General features: G+C 46.3%; 1 protein-coding gene across 1 annotated transcript; it reads right to left on the reverse strand.

Moving 5' to 3' along the window:
* Positions 1 to 4,427: 4,427 nt before the first annotated feature.
* Positions 4,428 to 18,570, reverse strand: dkk2 (dickkopf WNT signaling pathway inhibitor 2; the record flags this gene model as incomplete). Its single annotated transcript, XM_080533864.1, has 4 exons — positions 4,428 to 4,678; positions 6,364 to 6,486; positions 7,604 to 7,754; positions 18,358 to 18,570. The coding sequence occupies 4 exons, from the start codon at positions 18,568 to 18,570 to the stop codon at positions 4,428 to 4,430; spliced, it is 738 nt and encodes a 245-aa protein (XP_080389990.1).
* Positions 18,571 to 19,176: the final 606 nt, after the last annotated feature.

A 19,176-nucleotide genomic window follows, 5' to 3' on the forward strand; every position in this document is an offset into this window, starting at 1 on the left:
AAGAGAACTCTAGTTAATAAAAGAAAGTGTATTTTGTTTTGTTTAATAGAAAACAGTGTTTATTTCAGATACTGTTGTGACATTTTTGTTTATCCCGCCTCTTCATCACCCAGCGTTGATGACGCGGATGGTTCCGGTTAGGTTACACCGGTATGAACGGTGATGGTTCTGGCGGGCTGGTTCGCCAGACAGAACGAATAGAAGGTTCGAAGGTTCCAGTGGTGTGAAAGCCCTATCATGTGTTGTGTGTACAGTGAACTTTCTTACCTGATCTGTGTGTCTTCTCTTGCTTTCAATCCCAAGAGTTGTCTTTGACGGTTGCAAGCACACTCACCGAGAAGCTTCACAGCAAGAACATTATCTATTGTCAATAGTATTGATAATGTTTTACTGAATGGTTGCTATAGTATAGTGATACATCAACTACGAGGTAAAACAACAAAGGTATTCATTCGCGAAACAGAAGAATTAGGCCTATGTTGGCCGAAACGACCTTTTTCCACATCACTGGAGCTTTCCCACTTCTTCTTCTTCTTCTTTTTTTTTTTTTTTCAATTGGCGGTTGACAACCACATGGTGTATTACCGCCACCGCTGGACTGGAGTGTGGCACAGGACTTGCTTCTTAACTTTACTAACTTAAATTATTTTTAAAAGCCCTGTTTCCCTTAAAAAGAAAAACAACAACTTTAAAATCTTCCCTTCCCTTCTCTGTAAAATATATTTAATCTCAAATACTTCTTTATTTTCCTCCACCTGAGCAATAAACCTACGCCTTTCGTTATGATACTTTTGGCAGTGTATTAAAACATGTTCCACTGTTTCTGGTCTATTCCATAGACACTGCTCACAGTTGCCATCTGCATGCTTGTTTATTAAAAACAGGGTACTATTTAAATTGGTATGTCCAATCCTTAACCTGGCCAGCACCACCTCTTCACGCCTGGACCTGCATGTACTATTATCCACCCTCACTTTTGGTTGAAAATAAAAAAAGGTGTCTCCCAGAGGTCCCACTGTTCCAAATATACTGCCATTTCTCATACGATTTTGCCTTTATAATACTTTTTACCTCTGCCTTACTGTATTTAATTTCCACCTCCACTCTCTCTTTTTCTACTGCTTTCTTGGCATAGGTGTCAGCCAACTCATTTCCCTCCACCCCTATGTGAGCTGGCACCCACAGGAAAGAACATTTAAAACCTGCCTTTAACATCCCACTTGCTAATTGTAAAATGTCTAAAATAATATCCATCCTGGATGCTGAGTATGCATTTTGCATACTTAAAAGAGCAGAGCTGGAGTCAGATGCTATTACTGCTTGCCTGTTACCTTTCCCACTTCTAGCACAGGTGTTTCAAATGATCCATGATGTCTTCATTAGCAGCTGATGGTAAATCATATTATTATTATAATTTAATATAATATATAATAATTATAATATAATAATTATATAATATTATTATTATAATATGATTACTATTTAGTAAATATACTGCACTTACATAGCACCTTATTCCAAAGCACTTCACAATGGCCTCTCATTCACCCATTCACACACCAATGGCGGCAAGTTACCATGCAAGGTGCAGGCCCACTCATTGGGAGCAATTTGGGGTTCAGTGTCTTGCCCATGGACACCTCAACATGTGGACAGGAGGAGCCGGGGATTGAACTGCTAACCTTGCGATTATTAGACGCCGGCTCTACCTCCTGAGCCCTGACAAAATGAAGTAACGAGTCGTTTGTAATACAAAATACATTCTTTTATTCGCTCATCATAGTAAATACACACGACATATCATCAGCAATATGAAGAGGGGATAATTCCTGATCCTGACACCACCTCTGCAGCCAACACATTGTCCATCAAAAGCTATTTTTAGAGATTAATAGTAGATATCCATCACTCTGGCTTATATGAGATGTCCCCCCAAATGAAGGCGATGTCAGTTTTAGAGCACTGACATAGAGCACTGACATGGGCCACTGTGCAATAACCTGGCTCATCTGATCAGCTGGTACCTCAGCAACACCTAGCTAAACGCTAGCTTAGCCAGGCGACATGCATAACGCACTTCTGCCTGAGCTCCACGATGGGTACATGTTCAGTCTCTCTAACCTTGCTGCTCTGGCATCATGTCAATCATCTCACCTAGTCAGCTGTGTTGTTACCTTTTAAAGCATTCCTATGTTTTATTTATTATTATCTGTACATGATATACATTGATTCTTAAATACATTTTTTTCAATTGTTTCCAAGTTATTTACAATATAAGAACTTATGGATGTTGTTAAAATGGTTACACAACAAGGAAGTATAAATGGTGCTCTCCAAGAACAACGCCATTGAAACAGAGGTGCACATTATTGCATGGACTATGTAGTGAACAACTGGATATGTTTACACCAGAAATAATCTAACTTCGATAAAACAAGGAGCAGGTACCAACTGTACATCCAGTAAAGAAATAAAAAGGCAAACTGTTTCCATAATGTCATCAAACTGCCAGAATGTGCTTCAGAAAAAGGACTAATATTCTAATAGTCATTGGTATTGTACTGTATGTATTGCATTGTATTGTATTGTATTATACTGTATGCTATGTATGTTACTGTAAAGCAAGTTTAAATACAATTGGATACAGATTGAAAATGTTTTGGGAATAGGCCAATGGTTATTGAGCATATGTGCAATTATGGTAATCTTTTTTTCACAAATTCTCATTTGTAAGTAGTTACTGTATAAATAGACAGAACCATGTGTTGGGTATGTCCTTGGATACGGCCCATATAGCCCCTGCGCCGTGTCATATGGAGGTGGTTTAGAAACCAGAGGCAGTCTAAAGGTCTGGTTCTGTATCACTTCTGAACCACTGACCCGGCAGGGGTCCTGTTGTAACAGGACCGAAACAGATCTGATACCTTGTCAAAATGGGCCATTTCCTTTCCCAGTCAGGTACAACGTGCGCATATGAGTGTCTTCTGAGGTGTCTGCAGTATACAAAGTAGGGCCTGTAAGAGTTATAAAGTTTACACTAAACCTTGGACACAACTCTTCAACAACAATGTTTTATTTCTCTATTCAAGCCGGATGGGAATGGGTGAAAAGCTTGTGACTCAAATCAATATGATTTGTGAGTCACCCCTATTCACAGTTCAATTAATGTATGTTGTTTACTCTTTGACACAAGTGAGCTTTTATCACATTAAAGAAGTAGAATAGTTCTATATATATATGTTTATCTATCCCAAAAATAATGTATCATTGTAGAATGGTTTAGCATAAATATTGGCTTGAATCAGGACTGCTGTTGATGCTTTTGGAAACATGTTGATATGAATTTGTAAGCTTCCTAAATTGGTTCCACTTGTATTTGAACACTACAAACACAAATAGAAAAGGGGATGACTATCTTGTATTGATTATCTCGCTCCATCATCCATCGGTGTGAAAACATAAAATATGAAGTATGTGCCGAAACAAAACAAAACAAAACAAAATGGCGGAGAGAACTACTAGTAAACAAAAGGTTACACATCGGCCCTGCTTCGATTTGTAACAAATCACACCAAGGGTGGGTGGAGAAGAGAACGCTGATTTCTCATTCCTTCGTTGAAAGATGGTTATGGCTTATTTTTTTGTTTCAGTTGGGCTTCTGCTCTACGTTAAATATGCTTAAGAGGAGGCGTGGTGGGGGATTCCCACGGCGGTTACTCTGGTGTGCCAAACGTCCATCTCCTTCACAGAGCATACCCAGCCAACAACGAAAGTGAGGAGAACGTTTTTTTTTTTAACGACAAGCTTTCTTACTGTAACGACATCCTCAGAACTCAGGTTTGAATGTCGCTATGAAGGTTTGAAAATAGAAATGAAAATAATACAATAAGCAATGTTTCAAGGAGTTATGTGAAATATGAATCTTACCCCCCCGTAACAAACCCCCTTACTGTAGCTGTGATATACTCATGGTGAGCCATGGCCTCCCATGGCTCATAACCAGCTTTATAAAGCTTATCTTTGATTTTAAACTGAAAACTGTACGATTTGAGAACATTCAAAGCTAAGGTGACACAGCCTACAGGGTCTCAGAATGCTGTGGGAATGCTCTACAAGAACCAGGAACCAAACGTAAACGTTCCCAGGACCTTCTTTGCTTGCTGGGTATCAGCCTTCAGCATTGTCCATTCTGTCTCACTCTCTCTGTCTCTTACTCTCTCTCTCTCAGTTTGTCTCTTCCTCTCTCTCTCTTTCTCCGCCACTCTCCTCCATCCGATCCAAACCGCGACAGGGTTCATCTTCCTCCCCGGATGGGTGAACGAGACAACAAGAACCCCTCACCGCTCCCCCACACTCGGCTCACGGTCTCTCCCCTCCCCTCCATCCCTCCCCTCCCCTCCCTCCTCTCCCTCCCTCCCCTCCCTCCCTCAGATCCTCTGGCACATGTGGAGCCTGGACTTTGAGGAGGAGGTGGCATCCTTCCAGACTTTGCAGGAGAGGCCCTTGGCACAGTCGCAGCGCTGAAAGATCTCCAGGCCGTGGGAGCCCTTCTTCCTCTGCTTGGTGCACACCTCGCCCTGCAGCAGCACCGGCTTGCAGATCTTGGTCCAGAAGTGGCGGGCGCAGCAGTAGCCGTCGGAGCAGTCCGACGAGCGCAGGCACGGGTCGCCTTCGTGGCCTGTCAGGAGGGGGGGAGGGGAGGGAGGGTGGGGGGTGGAGGGAGGGAGGTAGAGGTTAGCAGAGGTTACAGTAGAAGGATAGGATAGGATAGGGTAGGATCAGACTTCAATGATTTCCCCCAAAGGGAACATTTGGAAGAAGATAGAATCAAGAGATAAGTGATGGCTGATATACTCTCTACTAGATCTGTTCTCGAGACTGTGGACTACGATGAGTGGAATACAACGGTTTATCTTGCATAAGACAATGTGTGTTTATATATCTATTAAAAAAAGACCACTTATATACAATAAGAAACAGTCATGTTTTTGGATGATGTGCTTGTACAATACAAACACAGAGAACAAGCCCCGACTTCAATCCCAGACTTCTGAGAGACAGGACATGCACGATCACTGTCCATTACATTGTTATGACTTCCATACGACCAAAAGCTCAAGTGTAGCCTTTCTTCTTGTTTCAATTCAAATGACATTACAGGGGCTACAGGCGCATGACAGGGGCTATATCAGTGGACTGGAAACTGATTTGGACCTCTATAAACTATTTCCTGATTTATTAACCGAATTAACCCGTCAGAGGGGAACATGATATTCTTGGCAGGGGTTTCATATTACCCGTTCAAAGGTGTAATTAGCACAACAAATATTTATTACACACGTTATTTAGTCATGCAAGTTTTCTGTGAAACTACTCTGAATGCATAACTTCCCTTCTGCCAAAGGGCTTTTTTTTCGACATGCAAAACCAGCACTCCTGAACCCGTGACAAAACCACCAATTCCCATTGGGGCGGCTGTTCAAAATTGTTCCCAATCAACCGCGCGAAGTATCAGCCTTGAGCTAGGCCAAGCCACAATCGTCGTGCGTAGCGCATTTGTTGTACTCCCCGAAAAACCAGCGTGAAGGTCACTCCAATTGAGCTGCATTCTGAGGTGAGGGAATGAATCAGATGGAAATAGCCTTTACTCCAAATGATCTGATTATCTGTGGCAGTTTGTGTGTGTAACGCTGTGCCATTTTCATTTCCTCATTGCGGCTTGATGTTTCTAAGAAGCACGTTTATTGCTGTGTCGTTCGGGTGTCTCATTAGGGCACAACACTTACATACGACACTCCAGCTCTCCCACCATTGTTTTCATCTTGACTATGATTTTATCTTCTTTTTTTTAAATTAAATCTATTATTATTATGATGATGATGATGATGATGATGATTATTATTATTATTATTTACTATTGACATTCCCTTGAGTCAGGTGAAACGAGTGCCAAGGAGGGGTGGCGTATGTGTTTCATATAAGTTATGACAACGTGTCCCGCTGCCAACCCTACATTCTGTGGTCTCTTGTGTATCCTGTATTAGCCAGCGTGTGCTGTCAGAGAGAGTGTTTGTGTGCCTGTTTTATGTACGTAGGTGCGGGTACAGCAGGGCTGTTGTGGTTTCTTCCATGGCCCTGTGTGCCGTGTGACTTGGACTCTGAGGTTGTTATGTGGTAATTATCACAGTAGTTGACTTGGCGTCCGCCCCCCCCCCCCCCCCCTCACCCCTCACCCTCCCCGCGCCAGGCCCTGACTACAGACTACATGAACAACAGCACAGGGACTCAGCCTCCCCGTGCCAGGCCTTGACTACAGACTACATGAACAACAGCACAGGGCCTCACAGTCCAGTGGAATCCTACCTTTGAGGGAATGCTTGACTTGCGCTTTCCCGCCTTTCTTCCAGCCGTGCTCCTTGGTGGAGAGCTTGTTGTGGTCGTCCAAGGCCGAGATGTGGGGGGAGAGAACGGGGGGCATACAGATGTCTGAAGAGGGGGAATTAAGAGAGAGAGAGAGAGAGAGAGAGAGAGGTTTGATGTTACTAACCACTAATAATACTGGCTAGACGGTGCAAGAGTACAACCCATATCCTACCCCTTGATCATAGTCATTTATCTATTTGTTTAAGGGACAACCCTCGTCGTCCATATACTGCGAAACACATACGGTCAGACCAAAAGTTCGAAGAAGAAAGGCTGTATATAACAATATGTTATAGTATATGATCATACTAGTCTAGTCAAAAACCCAGGTCTGTGAGATCCTAATTCAAACCTCAAAGTTCATCGATGTTAGTCAAAGACAGTTGGGGAGGAGTGCACGAACACAATGGCTTCTCTTATCCCCATGACCCAATATAAACCATATACTGGTATTATAATAATCAACTCTATCTGCTACATCTGATACAGCTGCCTCTGTGTGTGTACTCTACTATACCATACGCATGCTGTTATGGTTAATGTCCCCGGCAGCCCATCACTCATACTGTTACGGTACAGCCCATTGAGATGGATGGGGCTCCCAGGGCTGACCTGCGGATGTCGACCCTGGACTACCAGAAGAGAACAAACAGAACCTCGCGGGTTAGGAGCCGCTCACAGTCTGACAGCATCTGTTCAATATGGTTCCAATGCAACGGCTCCAGTCAGTCAGCGGACCGGACCCCGCCTGGGACTAGACAGCTAGCGAGCTCTCTAGTGTGACGGCCTCGCACCGCGTGTGTGTGTGTGTGTGTGAGTGTGTGTGTGTGTGTGTGTGTGTGTGTGTTCATGTCAGAGGCATAAAGACAGAAATACAAGCCAATGGACATGCTGTAGAACACGGTTACGAGATTCGGAGATTGGCCGACCTCGCTGTCATGGATGTTCCGTGTTAAGTAAAGGCATTCTAATGGGCTTTTTTTTCTTCTTCTTCTTCTTCTGTGAGATTAAATTGTTATGAGTCACTTTATCGGCGACACAACATGGCGGCCAATAGAGTTCCACGTATGAAACCTAGTTGGCTCATGGACGCTCGCTCTCAAACAGGGAAAGAGAACGGGAGAGAAGGGGGGAGTCGTGGGGGGGGGGGGGGGAGGGGGGAAACGAAAGACAAACGTACAGTTGCTGCAGCGGTTGCCGGGGCAGCACATGGCGTCTCTATGGCAACGCTTCTTCCTCCGTCGGCAGGTGAGGCATCTGGAGGGGGCTTGCTGGGGGCTGTGGCAGTAGCTGCCCACCGTACACTCCTTGTCGTTGCTGCACGGGTAGACCTGGGGGGGGGGGGGGGGGGGGGGGGAGGGGAGAGGAGAGAGACACAGTCAGATGGTTAGACACACTGACAGACGTTTTGTACTTAGGAGAGCAGGCCATCGACCTCTCCTCTCACACCCAGCTCTTGACATTTCTCCCCATACGGTTTACACACGGTTTATACTGTACGTTAAAGAAAATAAGTTCTTATGCGAACGACTGGGTTTTCAACCCGGGTCGTCTCGCACGCCACACAACTTTGTTAGCTCTCTGAGCTTAAGCCTACTGTAAGTAGGAGGGTTATCGTTCGGTTGTTTCGCCACAGGACTTTGTTAGCATGCTATGCTAGGATCTGAGCATGAGTTCAGCGGGGCTAACACAGGCTTGTGGCATGCAGACGACCCAGGATCGAACCCGGTAGGTCAGAACCAGCACGCTTGCTCGCAGAGTTGCACGGTTTTGCTTTTTTACTACCGTACCAGGTTTGGCAGCGGGGAGATATTGAAACTGTGGGTTCGACGCAGGTTAACTAGCAGCAAACCTGTCACCCATAACTCGCTGTTCCATAATTGCGTAAAAAAAAAAAAAAAGAGAAGAAGAAAAATCAGGGCCTTGTCGTAATGGCTACCAGACATTACGGAAAAACATTTTTTGGTTCCACTTATACAGTCAAATAAATCCCTCTCCTCGTCTCCACTCTCTAACCATCACTTATTTCTCTGTCTCCGATGGTATTTTTATGTGACGGCTACAGAGCCCCAGTGAAATTGCTCAAGACAGTAACCAGATTAACAGTGTGTTCTCTACTCCCCTGAAGCTGGAACACAGCAGAGGGCTTAATGTTTCCAACAGTGGAAAACAGTGGAGACAGGACAAACATCCACTCTCTGTGCCACAAAGTAAGTGTGTGTGTGTGTGTGTGTGTTTGGTGTGTGTGCGTGTGTGCTTGGTGTGTGTGCATGTCTGTGTGTGTGTGTGTGTGTGTGTGTCTGTGCGTGCATGCGTGCATGCGTGCGTGTTTGGTGTGTGTGTGTGAGTGTGTGTGAGTGCGTGTGTGTGCGATTGGCATTTCCCCTCACCAACCCAAACACACATCAAGGTCGTCTTCATTAGTCTCTGGATCAGGCTGGTATTTCTCTAGAACGTCTAATGAGCAGACTAAGCAGTCATTGGTTAACAGCACCTCCAGAGACTCCGGTGGTTTTGTGATCAACAGTTTTATTTGGGTACCTGGGGGTTCATACAAATGAAACTCAGAGATACAAAAAAATAATAAAAAATAATCTATCTGGCAATGTCTGGTTGTTCATTATCCTGGAATCTCTCCTTTAGGGGACACTGACACAAACCATGACTGTTATTGTCCTGGGATAGCATGGCAGAACACCACTGGGACTCCTCCTTAAAGACAGTGACTCTGCTGAACCCAGGTGAACTGAGAAGACCAAGGGAGAAACACCACAACCGTTTTGTATGTGTTTGTTTGTCCTGTGTGTGTGTGTACGTGCGTGTTAGTCCTGTGTGTGTGTGTGTGTGTGTGTGTGTGTGTGTGTGTGTGTGTTTGTCCTGTGTGTGTGTGTGTTTGTCCTGTGTGTGTGTGTGTGTGTGTGTGTGTGTTTGTGTTGTGCGTGAGTGCGTGTCCTTAAAACATAGCAACCAAAGTCCACGGCAGCTAGCTAAGAGCCCCGGCTCACATTTTCCACAACAAGTGCATTCAAACCATGATGTGAGATGTTTCTGGGACCGCTGTCATCGCGTAATGTTTTACACATGGGCGCCTGAGAATACATCGCTCTACAAACACCCTTCGGCTTTTTCCGAGAGCAACCGGTTCAAACGAAATAGTGTGAAGAAGTCGTTGACTTTTCGACGGATCAGTCGAGGACACTCCGCGCCACTCCGACAGATTTCTCCTCGACGACCGCTTCGTCATCGGGTTGGCGTTTTAAAAGCCGTGTCCCCTAGACATCCCCTCAAGTGACCTTCTGTGAAGAAAACACTCTGAATCAACACGAGAGCATTCGAGACAGACGTCGTCATGCTCCGGCACTCAGACGGAACCTTGAAGCTGAGTGAATGTACGTCCTCCTCTGCTGCTGTGAGTTATCCTACATCCGCCTGGGCCGCAGTACAGAGCAGAACTCCGACATCAGACCAAATACATTAGCCACCACTTTAGCCGCCACCAACCCCAAATATGCATAACAATGACAAAAAACATGGCCGCAAGCTGCAATGTTTATGTGAACTCCGTCCAGCGTAGATTGATATATAACAAATACGCATGTTTGGCTAGGTTTCGGCTGGTACTGTGCTGACAGACCCAGAACTGACCACGACATTGAACAATAAACATGTAAATACTTTTGCAACATGAGTGCCCTCGAAAACCCAAGGTTTCTCTGACTCTACTAAACCGCTCAGTTGGAAGCCAAGGCTTCGACTCGAGGAACTCACACGCGTTCAGGTCTCGAGGAAATTTACTCCTCTGGACCGCGGGAAACAGAAACGCTGTTGCAAACCACCTTGTTTACACTTTTTATTTGTTTTATTTAACTGACATTTATCCAGGTTAGTGTCATTGATAGAATCTCTTTTTTTTTTTTTTTTTTTTTTTTGGGGTATAAAACGAGACACAAAGATCAGGAGTAATCAGAGCATCACAGTCACCAGTAAGGAACCGGCTTTGGGGATTAACTGTGAACTGAGTCTCATCACCCAGAACAGGCCTTAGTTTCTAAATCAAATGTACACCACATGTTCAAACAGACTCTGTGAAAAAAAAAAAGAGCATCTCAATATCCTTCGAACATTAAAAACTGTTATTTAATATCCATGTGCTTAAGAAAGTGAACAAGATTAGATGGATCCAGTCTGAGCCATATGGAGTTTGTCACATTGAAAACACATGGAGAAAAACGAATAGAGGCGCCCAGTGATTCTCCTAAAACAGGACGGGAATAGAATGAGAATAAAAGGAGTCAAATGCGAAGAGTAAAATGAGACTTGTTGGATGCCACATGTATCCATGAGAGATATCAAACTTCTATGGTTTACCCCTCTCTTGATCTTAGAGCACTCTTTAATCCTGCCCCATCTTGGAGAATCGCCAAACTAGCTATGTAGCCAAGCAAGTGAAGTGCTACAGGGTACTTCGCCCACATCAGCCCAGTTTTGCTTCCTGGCTTTTCCGATGAAAGAAAAAGATGCGTCGACGGTTCGTCATCTAGATTAGATCAGATTAGATTCATTTAGAGGTTATTTAGGTAAGTAATGCCAGGTATACTTAGGAACAAGTCTCAGTCAAATGTGGAAAGCTTGTTGGACTCACTTGCAGGGTTTCGGGAGGGTTTCATTTGACTCTGCTCGCTAACTTTATAAACGGGCTAGCCGCGTCACACTCCAGAGCTCTACGCTGAAGGAGAAATGTTCTACGTACGTGGGAAAGTTAGAAAGAATTTAGACTTCAGTTTAGAAACTAGAACGTATTGCCCAAAACACACACTTAAACGGCAATTTTCAGATTTAAATCATTGTGCAATAACAGTGTTCGGCTCCAGGATGTCATCCATCAGCTAAGATATGTCAAAAACGACTCATGTGGCTGTTTAAGTATGTCCCCGGGGGCCTCACGATAAAGCCATGAGTTTCAATCACTGTCCTTATTAAGGTTCATTTCGGCATCACCATGGACAATCTACCGGCACGGAGAAAAGAGAAGAGGAAAAAGAAAAGCCTTTTTAACCGCACAATGCCGAAGAAAGACAAAGAGTTCATCCAACAAAGCAGAAGTGTTGTTTCCTAATGGGAGAAAAACAGCCGGTTATCTCGTGAAGATGAAGACAAATAGGCACGGCCCTCAAGATCCCTATGATTGATTACAGTGTACAGCAAAGGAGGGAAGGGGGGGGGGGATGCCGTCGCCTCCCGCCTCCCTTCCCCCCTCCCCCCTCCCTCCCCCACCCACCCACACCTCCCCCCTCCTCCTACACCGTTTCCATCACGGCTCCCTCGTTTCACACAGACAGGCCCAGAGTCCCTTTGAAAAAAACCAGCGACAGAGAAGGGGCCGCAGGAAATCGCAGAAGATGATCGGGGCTTATCTGCCCCGTGTTTTAAAACGCCTCATTCACAAACTTCTGAAGGGGAACGGCCGACGCGGTTTGTTGCGTTCCGGATGCATCTCGATCTTAGATCTTCTCTCTGCCCACTTTAGCGGCCCACTTTTTTTTTTCTCTCTCTCTCTCTCTCTCTCTCTCTCTCTCTCTCTCTCTCTCTCTCTCTCTCTCCCCTATTTCATCCCTAGACGTCCCTTTTCACATAAAAGCGCAGGCTTGCTCATTCTATCCCCCCTTGAAGGAAGTGGGTAGTGGGTTGGGTTCCCTGGGCTCCTCAGTCCTCTGGGTTATGCTGGCTAGACGATAAAGACATAGACAGACGGAGAGAGAGAGAGAGAGAGAGAGAGAGAGACAGAGAGACAGATGAGGGAAGGAGAGAGGGAGATGAGGGAAGAGAGAGAGAGAGAGATGAGGGAGAGAGAGAAAGAGAGAGATGAGGGAAGCCCCTGTCCCCGGCCCCCCAGGCCCCTGGCTCCCAAAACCCTGTCTCGTGCTACTCTCGTGCTGGTAAAGGGGAGAGGGCTTTGAAGGTGAACGTCTAAATGTGCGGGATTCGGCGAGAGCCGTCACCCAGGGATACACCCAGGCTTTGAACCTCAGCGTCTGTCTGTATTTTCCCATATTTACACTACAGATATCACAACGTCTGTCGGGTTTGTGAGTGCCTCGGGGAAAAAAGTCTCGGCGGGGACGGCCGAGTCAGTGACTTCGGTGCGACTGTGATACGTCCGATATTCGACAGCGTCTCGTCTAAAGCCTAAACTTGGCCTACTGTCAACATCTTAAAAAAGCATTGGTTTGAGCGGTGGCCCCTCTAGTCATTGAAGTAGCTAAAACAACATGAACAGGGTGTCACAACGTATTCACACTAAAGCTTCACTCACTGACGCGCGCACGCACGCACACACACACACACACACACACACACACACACACACACACACAGACAGACAGCCTCTTAGGGCTCAGAGAGAGATTGAACTTGACCTTGGGCGATCAGGCAGGAAACCTGAAGCGGTGAATGGTGTTAATGAGCGTCAGCAGGGTCTTTAACGGAGTGAAATAAACTATGTCACTAGGTAAACAAACCTCATACGCCTTCAAAGACGCAAACAGCCTCCCGGGTATTAGGTAACATAGGGCTAGCGTAAAGCGCTATTCATTTCTAGGAGCACAACCGTGGGTCTCTTTCGTCACTCAAAACACATGTGTGTGTGTGTGTGTCCTTTGAGGAGTTTACATGTCGGTCCTGAGGCCTGTGGCTCTTCTGACAAAAGTCTCCACAGACCTTAATCCCGTCTGAAACACAAGGTATGAAAAAAGAGCGCGAGAGAGAGAGAGAGGCCTTTAAGGCCCTCCGGCAGCGTTCAAAAGTGACGCGCGTGCGTGTGACCCCGCCCCGGGGGTCTATTGAAGTCTGCCAGGGGTGCTCTGTAAGGTGTTAAACCCCCCGACTCAAAGTAGACGCCCTGAGTCTGTGAGAGCCGCGTTAGCCTGCGCGCCCCCGTGTTATGACCCGGCGTCAGTCGGTTTATCATATTAGAATATCCTGCAGACACATGTCACCGTGGGCCACACACTACAGGCTTGACTGTTTGAAGCTGCGGGCCGCAGTGGGAGAGGGAAGGCTGTCTACGGCAGGTCTATGAGGTGTTAGAGTCGGGGCAGGGAGGGAGGGAGGGGGCGGGGGGGGGGTGGTTTCTGGGTCTTGAACTCATTAACGGGACCCCGTTACAGAGGGAGGTGAACTGGAATCCCCTCAGGGATGCTGTGCTGCTCTGCTGGGCCTGGTCTGGGTCTGGGTCTGGCCCGGTTATGGCTCCCATGTGGGTCCTGGGGCCCCTCCCTCTCTCCCTCTCTCTCTCTCTCCCACTCCCTCCCTTTCCCTCCCTCCCTCTCTCCCTTTCCCTCCCTCTCCCTCTCTCTCTCTCTCCCTCCCTCTCCCTCTCTCACCCTCCCTCCCTCTCCCTCCCTCTCTCTCCCTCTCTGTCTGGTGGGGGCAGGGCGAGAGACAGGGGGAGACCCGGGGCTGCCTGGAGGCTAGCTAGCCGCTAACAAGCAGTCACACCTCCGCCTGCTTTCTTTCACCCTCTCAGCTCGTTAGGATCTTTAAACAGTTACTTAACCCCGTAGGGGGGAGTGTGTGTGTGTCTGTGTGTGTGTGTGTGTGTGTGTGGGGAGGGGGGGTAAAAGGGGATGGGGGTAGGAGAGTGGGAAAAGAAAGAAAGTGGGGGAATTCTGGGGAAGCGATTCTGTCCTGCTTGTTAAAATAATATCTGCGTTGAATTAAAGGAAAGCGACTAGTTAAATCTGCATGGGCTGGGCCGGCATCGCGGATACGAAACAGCCATCTGGGGTCGGAGCCGTACTGTATGAGAGCCGCCACTTCCTCTTGTGGGTTCAGGGGTTACGGCGGTGACTGTGAGAGCTCGCCGCTCGGCCGCTCCCCTGCCCCACCACGACCATTCCAGTCTGTACCGGTCTTTCTGCTTACGAAGTCGCCCACCCACGAGGACGAGGCCCTTTCCACAAAACACACTTCGTTTCTCGTGGGTTAGTTCGGTTTCCCCCTCAAGTCAATCCGATGCCATGTGGGAGGAGAAAGTTAACACACAACACAGCTTGACATGATTGTGATGATTGAATCACCGGGGGGGGGGGGGGGGGGCAGACGGTCGTGAGACGGGCGTGACCTCACCTTGGGGTTGGGAGCGTAAGTGATTAATGCGACTTGGGGGTTGTCAGTCAGCCCCCCAAAAAAGCTGTTGTCAACAGCCGGTGGGAAACGCAAGCACATTAGGCTGTCATGCTCTTCCTATATGTGAGGCACTCCCAATGGCTACTTTGACACGCTGGATGCGGCCCAACTTTTATAATCTGACAGTTTAAACAGCAAATTACACCCTGGTTTCCTGCAGCCACGGTGGTGCTCCTCTGGGTGGTCACACTCCTTCCCTCCCTCCCTCCCTCGCTCTAATTTGCTACATTTGAACATAAGCCAATGGGGGGCGATTTATTGAGAGCTTATGTTGTAATCTTCTGCATATCCTTTAATGTTGGGAGAGTTTAAGGCCCTGTAGGGATATATTCCAACAGCTGCATAACGGCATATAAAACATTCTGGAGAGGGCTGGTGGTGATGGTCTGTGTGTGTGTGTGTGTGTGTGTGTGTGTGTGTGTGTGTGTTCTGTGTGTGTGGTTGTGTGTGTGTCGACATTGCAATATGAACATGTGCAATATCCATATCGCCAGAGGCTGCAATATTGGCTTTCCATTGACCGTCACTCAATAAAACTGAAATGTGATTTAGATGCACTTGACTTGACCATAGACTCTCTGCATGCACAGATCTGGTTCAAGATCTCGTTCTCAGTTCTTGTCCTTTACTTGGACACTTCTTGTTTTCAACCATGTCAACTTGGAAAGATCAAGTGTTTGACATATCGTCATGACATATATCATCAAGTCAGATAAAAAAAAAAAAAATATTGTAATACAATATGGTTATCTGAGGGGAAAGATGTTGGAAAAGAGACTGGGATGTCTGGGTGTGATGGTGAATTAGCGAGATGCCCGCTCCCCAAACTCTGACTGAAAAAACTGAGAAGGGTAGGCGTGAAATCATCACTCATGGCCTGGGCTTCTGGTTGTCTATGCCCAGGAGGTGTGATATGCCAACCATTCATCACAAAATGTAACAACCTCAACATTCTGTGAGCTTCGTCATAAATCTGAACATGAGAAGGAGAAAGACAGAGAGGGGGGGGGGGGGGGGGGGGGGGGGTTAGAGAGAAACAGAGGGGAGGGGAGAGAGAGAGAGATGGAGGAGGGAGAGAGAGAGAGGGAGGGAGAGATAGAGATTGAGAGGGAGAGGGAGAGAGAGGGAGAGAAAAAGATTGAGAGAGAGATGGAGAGAGAGAGAGAGAGAGAGAGAGAGAGAGAGAGAGATACCCAGAGTTCAGTCAGGAGAGATTGGTTATATTTGTTCTCCCACGTCGCCCCACATCCACCCCGGTTCTGTCAGGTATCACTGAACACTCTTAAGTGTCGGTTAACACGTCTAATTGTAAAGTGCAGTTCAACAACAACGTGAAGTCTGGTCACGGTTCAGAGTCTGGTCCCTCTGTACATTCTGCCAAAAGAGAATGCTATACATTCTTCCATCACATCACGCATTCTTCAGTAACACTGTTCCGCTACATTCTTCCAGTTTTGAGTTATAGCACAGTATAACCCTCTCCTCAGGATCTTTAAACATTGTTGACACACACAGTCTGAAATTACTCTCAAACATGGCCGTCGCAGTCCAGCGCGTGATGGATGGCTCAATATCCGTACTAATGCCGCTGCTAAGCTATTACAAATCAGTGCCACACTTTGCCAGTTAAAACCCCATCATGAAAGGATCCAGGTTGTTGTCTTTCATTACTTGTGCTCATAAACAACCACTGTTAGATGAGCCACAGGAAGGTCAGTGGAGCTAAGGCCCGGGGGCTCACATGATAGCTCACATCTCTGCCCCCCCCCCCCCCCCCCCCACCTCACCCCCCCACCCCGATGCTGAAGTGTTGTTGGCTGGAGCGTTAAGAGGCTGGAACACATTCTGGCAGCCGTAGGAGATACAGACACAGGAGACGCACACATACACACACGCTCTCATCTAAGCTATTAGCCATCTTCATTTGGATGGGCTGCTTAATGTGCCGTGGCGTTCCCCCTCATACACCAGTATGGTGGTCTCCACACACACACACACACACACACACACACACACACACACACTCCCTGTCCAAACCACTCCAGTTTATTGGAATGGCAAGGTTGTAAGCAGACATTTAAACAGAGGTCTGGCAAAGCCCCTCTCTTGGGTTGGATGTATTCCCGACCCCACTAAGGAGAAAGAAGCTTTTCCTTAATCCTCTCTGTCAGGGAATGATCTCACAACAGTCCTGTCTCACTACACACTCTCTACACACACACGCACACACACACACACACACACACACACACACACACACACACACACATTTCACACAGTCAACACACACACACACACACACATTTCACACAGACAACGCACACACACACACATTTCACACACATTTCACACAGACAACACACACACACACACTCTCTCTCTTTCCACACTTCAGTCACATCTACTCACAATATTATAATACATCTACTCACATCTACTCACAATAATATCCGTATTGTAAAGTGCTTTGAGTAGCATTTCATGTACGAAAGGCGCTATATAAATAAAGCTTTACTTTCTTACTTACTACTCATTATAAGTAGAGAGTTGCATAAGGTGACAGCAGACTAGTGAGTTAAAGCCAAGGCTACCCGTAGGGTCAGCAGGTAGCCAAACTGGGACAAACATATCTGAGTGTAAACGACAAAGGGAATCAGCTGTTCCTGACTGGCTTGAAGTGGAGGATGTAAGGAGGGAAAAAAAGATATATGGTGCCATCTACTGCTCAAATAGACTGAGAAATCACACGTACATGACTACCTTTAACAACAAACGGTTTAACGTGATTTCCTCAATTTTAGGCTATATGAATTATTAGATTAGAGAATATGCATTTTGTTGTATTTAGTGATAGGTATGTACGGGGTATACGTCAGGGAAAGTTTTAAATCCCTATTTGGGATACTGCTTGGGATTAAAATTAGGTAATAATAATAATAATAAACATCATCATCATCATCATCATAAATTAGCCTTCTTGATTCCAATCTGTCAAACTTCCATCAATCAGTATCAAACAACTCTTTCTTTACCAGGCAGGTTCGTCATGGCTCTCCATGCAGCCAGGCTAATTCCACCCTCTGTTGAAACAGCAGGAATTGATAACACTTTGAGTGGGAATTAAGTGGTCTTAGAGTACCCTGAAGCAGCCCGCAGTCAGTCTTATAATCCCAGAGAGCGTCTGGACCGGTTTAATGACATTAAGAACCAGACAGAGAATTATCCCTAGTGTTAACTTTCTCTCACATTTCTGCCCGCGTTAATGATTTACTGCGAAAGCGCGTCGAACCCAACTGTGGCGTCAAGGTCTGAAGCGCAATTAAGGGTTTATGAGGGGTCCAATCCCTGTAATTTCCAATAACGATTCACACGTGAGAGAGCTTTTTTTATGGCATGGAGGCTAATACCGCTACTTTATTTCTCGTCAGGAAACTTCTGAGACACCATGCGCACTGTTTGGAGGCATTTGGCTATTAGTGTTCAAATACCCAATAGTCCAAATAACGGATCAATAATATTATAGATATGAAAACATTTGGCACGTTGTAGTTCATATTTCTAGCCATGTCAAAACTGTTAATCTAATTCACCCATACTTTATAGCCCGTGTCCTTGCCGAAGTTGTTAGAATAAGAAAAAGCGCAGTGATAAAATCTGCAACTTCAAAAAATCCTGCAATCGATGCGCAATGGGGAGGGGGGGAATGAAATACATTCAGTGGGAACAGATGTATATCGATGAAATTACCTGCGCAAGGATGTTGCCTTTCTTCGGCACCCCGGTTAGGAGGGTCGAGGAGCGGTTTGTCGCCGTCGCCGGCGTCGGAGATCCTCCTAAAAGTGCCACCTTGATGGAGTTCACCTTGGCCCGCGCCTCAGCTCTCTGGGACTCTCCCATCCTCAACGCAGCGACGAGGAGCGCAAAAACACACCAGCATCTATTCCGAGTCAGCAGTTGCATCCTTGGAAAATAATTTCGTTCCAAAATGCCGTAAAAATATTTATAAAAAAATATTCGAAGAGAAAAACGCGAGCACACAGGAGGACCTCGCCAAATGACGCGTAAAGTTCTCAGAGAAACGCGCGCCCTGTTCCACTGTCCATGTGTAAAGTTGACCCGATGTGAGTAAAGGCGATATGGATAAGTGCTCTATTCTCAACGAATCAGAAATATAACCTGGGTTATTGCCATCGACAAAAGTGACACTTTTATGAAAACACCAATATCTCAATCTAAAAAAAAAAGAACGGTGAGCTGAATTAATGGATTCAAAAAGAATGCTGATGCTATTTTCAAGGTCAGGGTGAAGTGTAACTTGACAGGAGACTTCCCAGTCTGTCTGTCTCTCGCAGTAAGTGAGCGCTCGGTGCGGCAGCCTGGCATTTTATGATCTCGGATACTTTCTTTTTATAGGATTCTAATGGGTTCGCTTCCCCCCGCCCCCGTTCACTACCGACAAAGAATGAAACCGATCTGCATGCGCATTGTCGTCTCCAGCCCCCGTCCAGACACCGGCACCAGCCGAGGAGCCCCGTTGGGAAAAACCTATAAAATTATACACTGTAT

This window comes from Nansenia antarctica (assembly GCF_963989245.1).
Source record: "Nansenia antarctica genome assembly, chromosome: 6".
NCBI lineage: Eukaryota > Metazoa > Chordata > Actinopteri > Argentiniformes > Microstomatidae > Nansenia > Nansenia antarctica.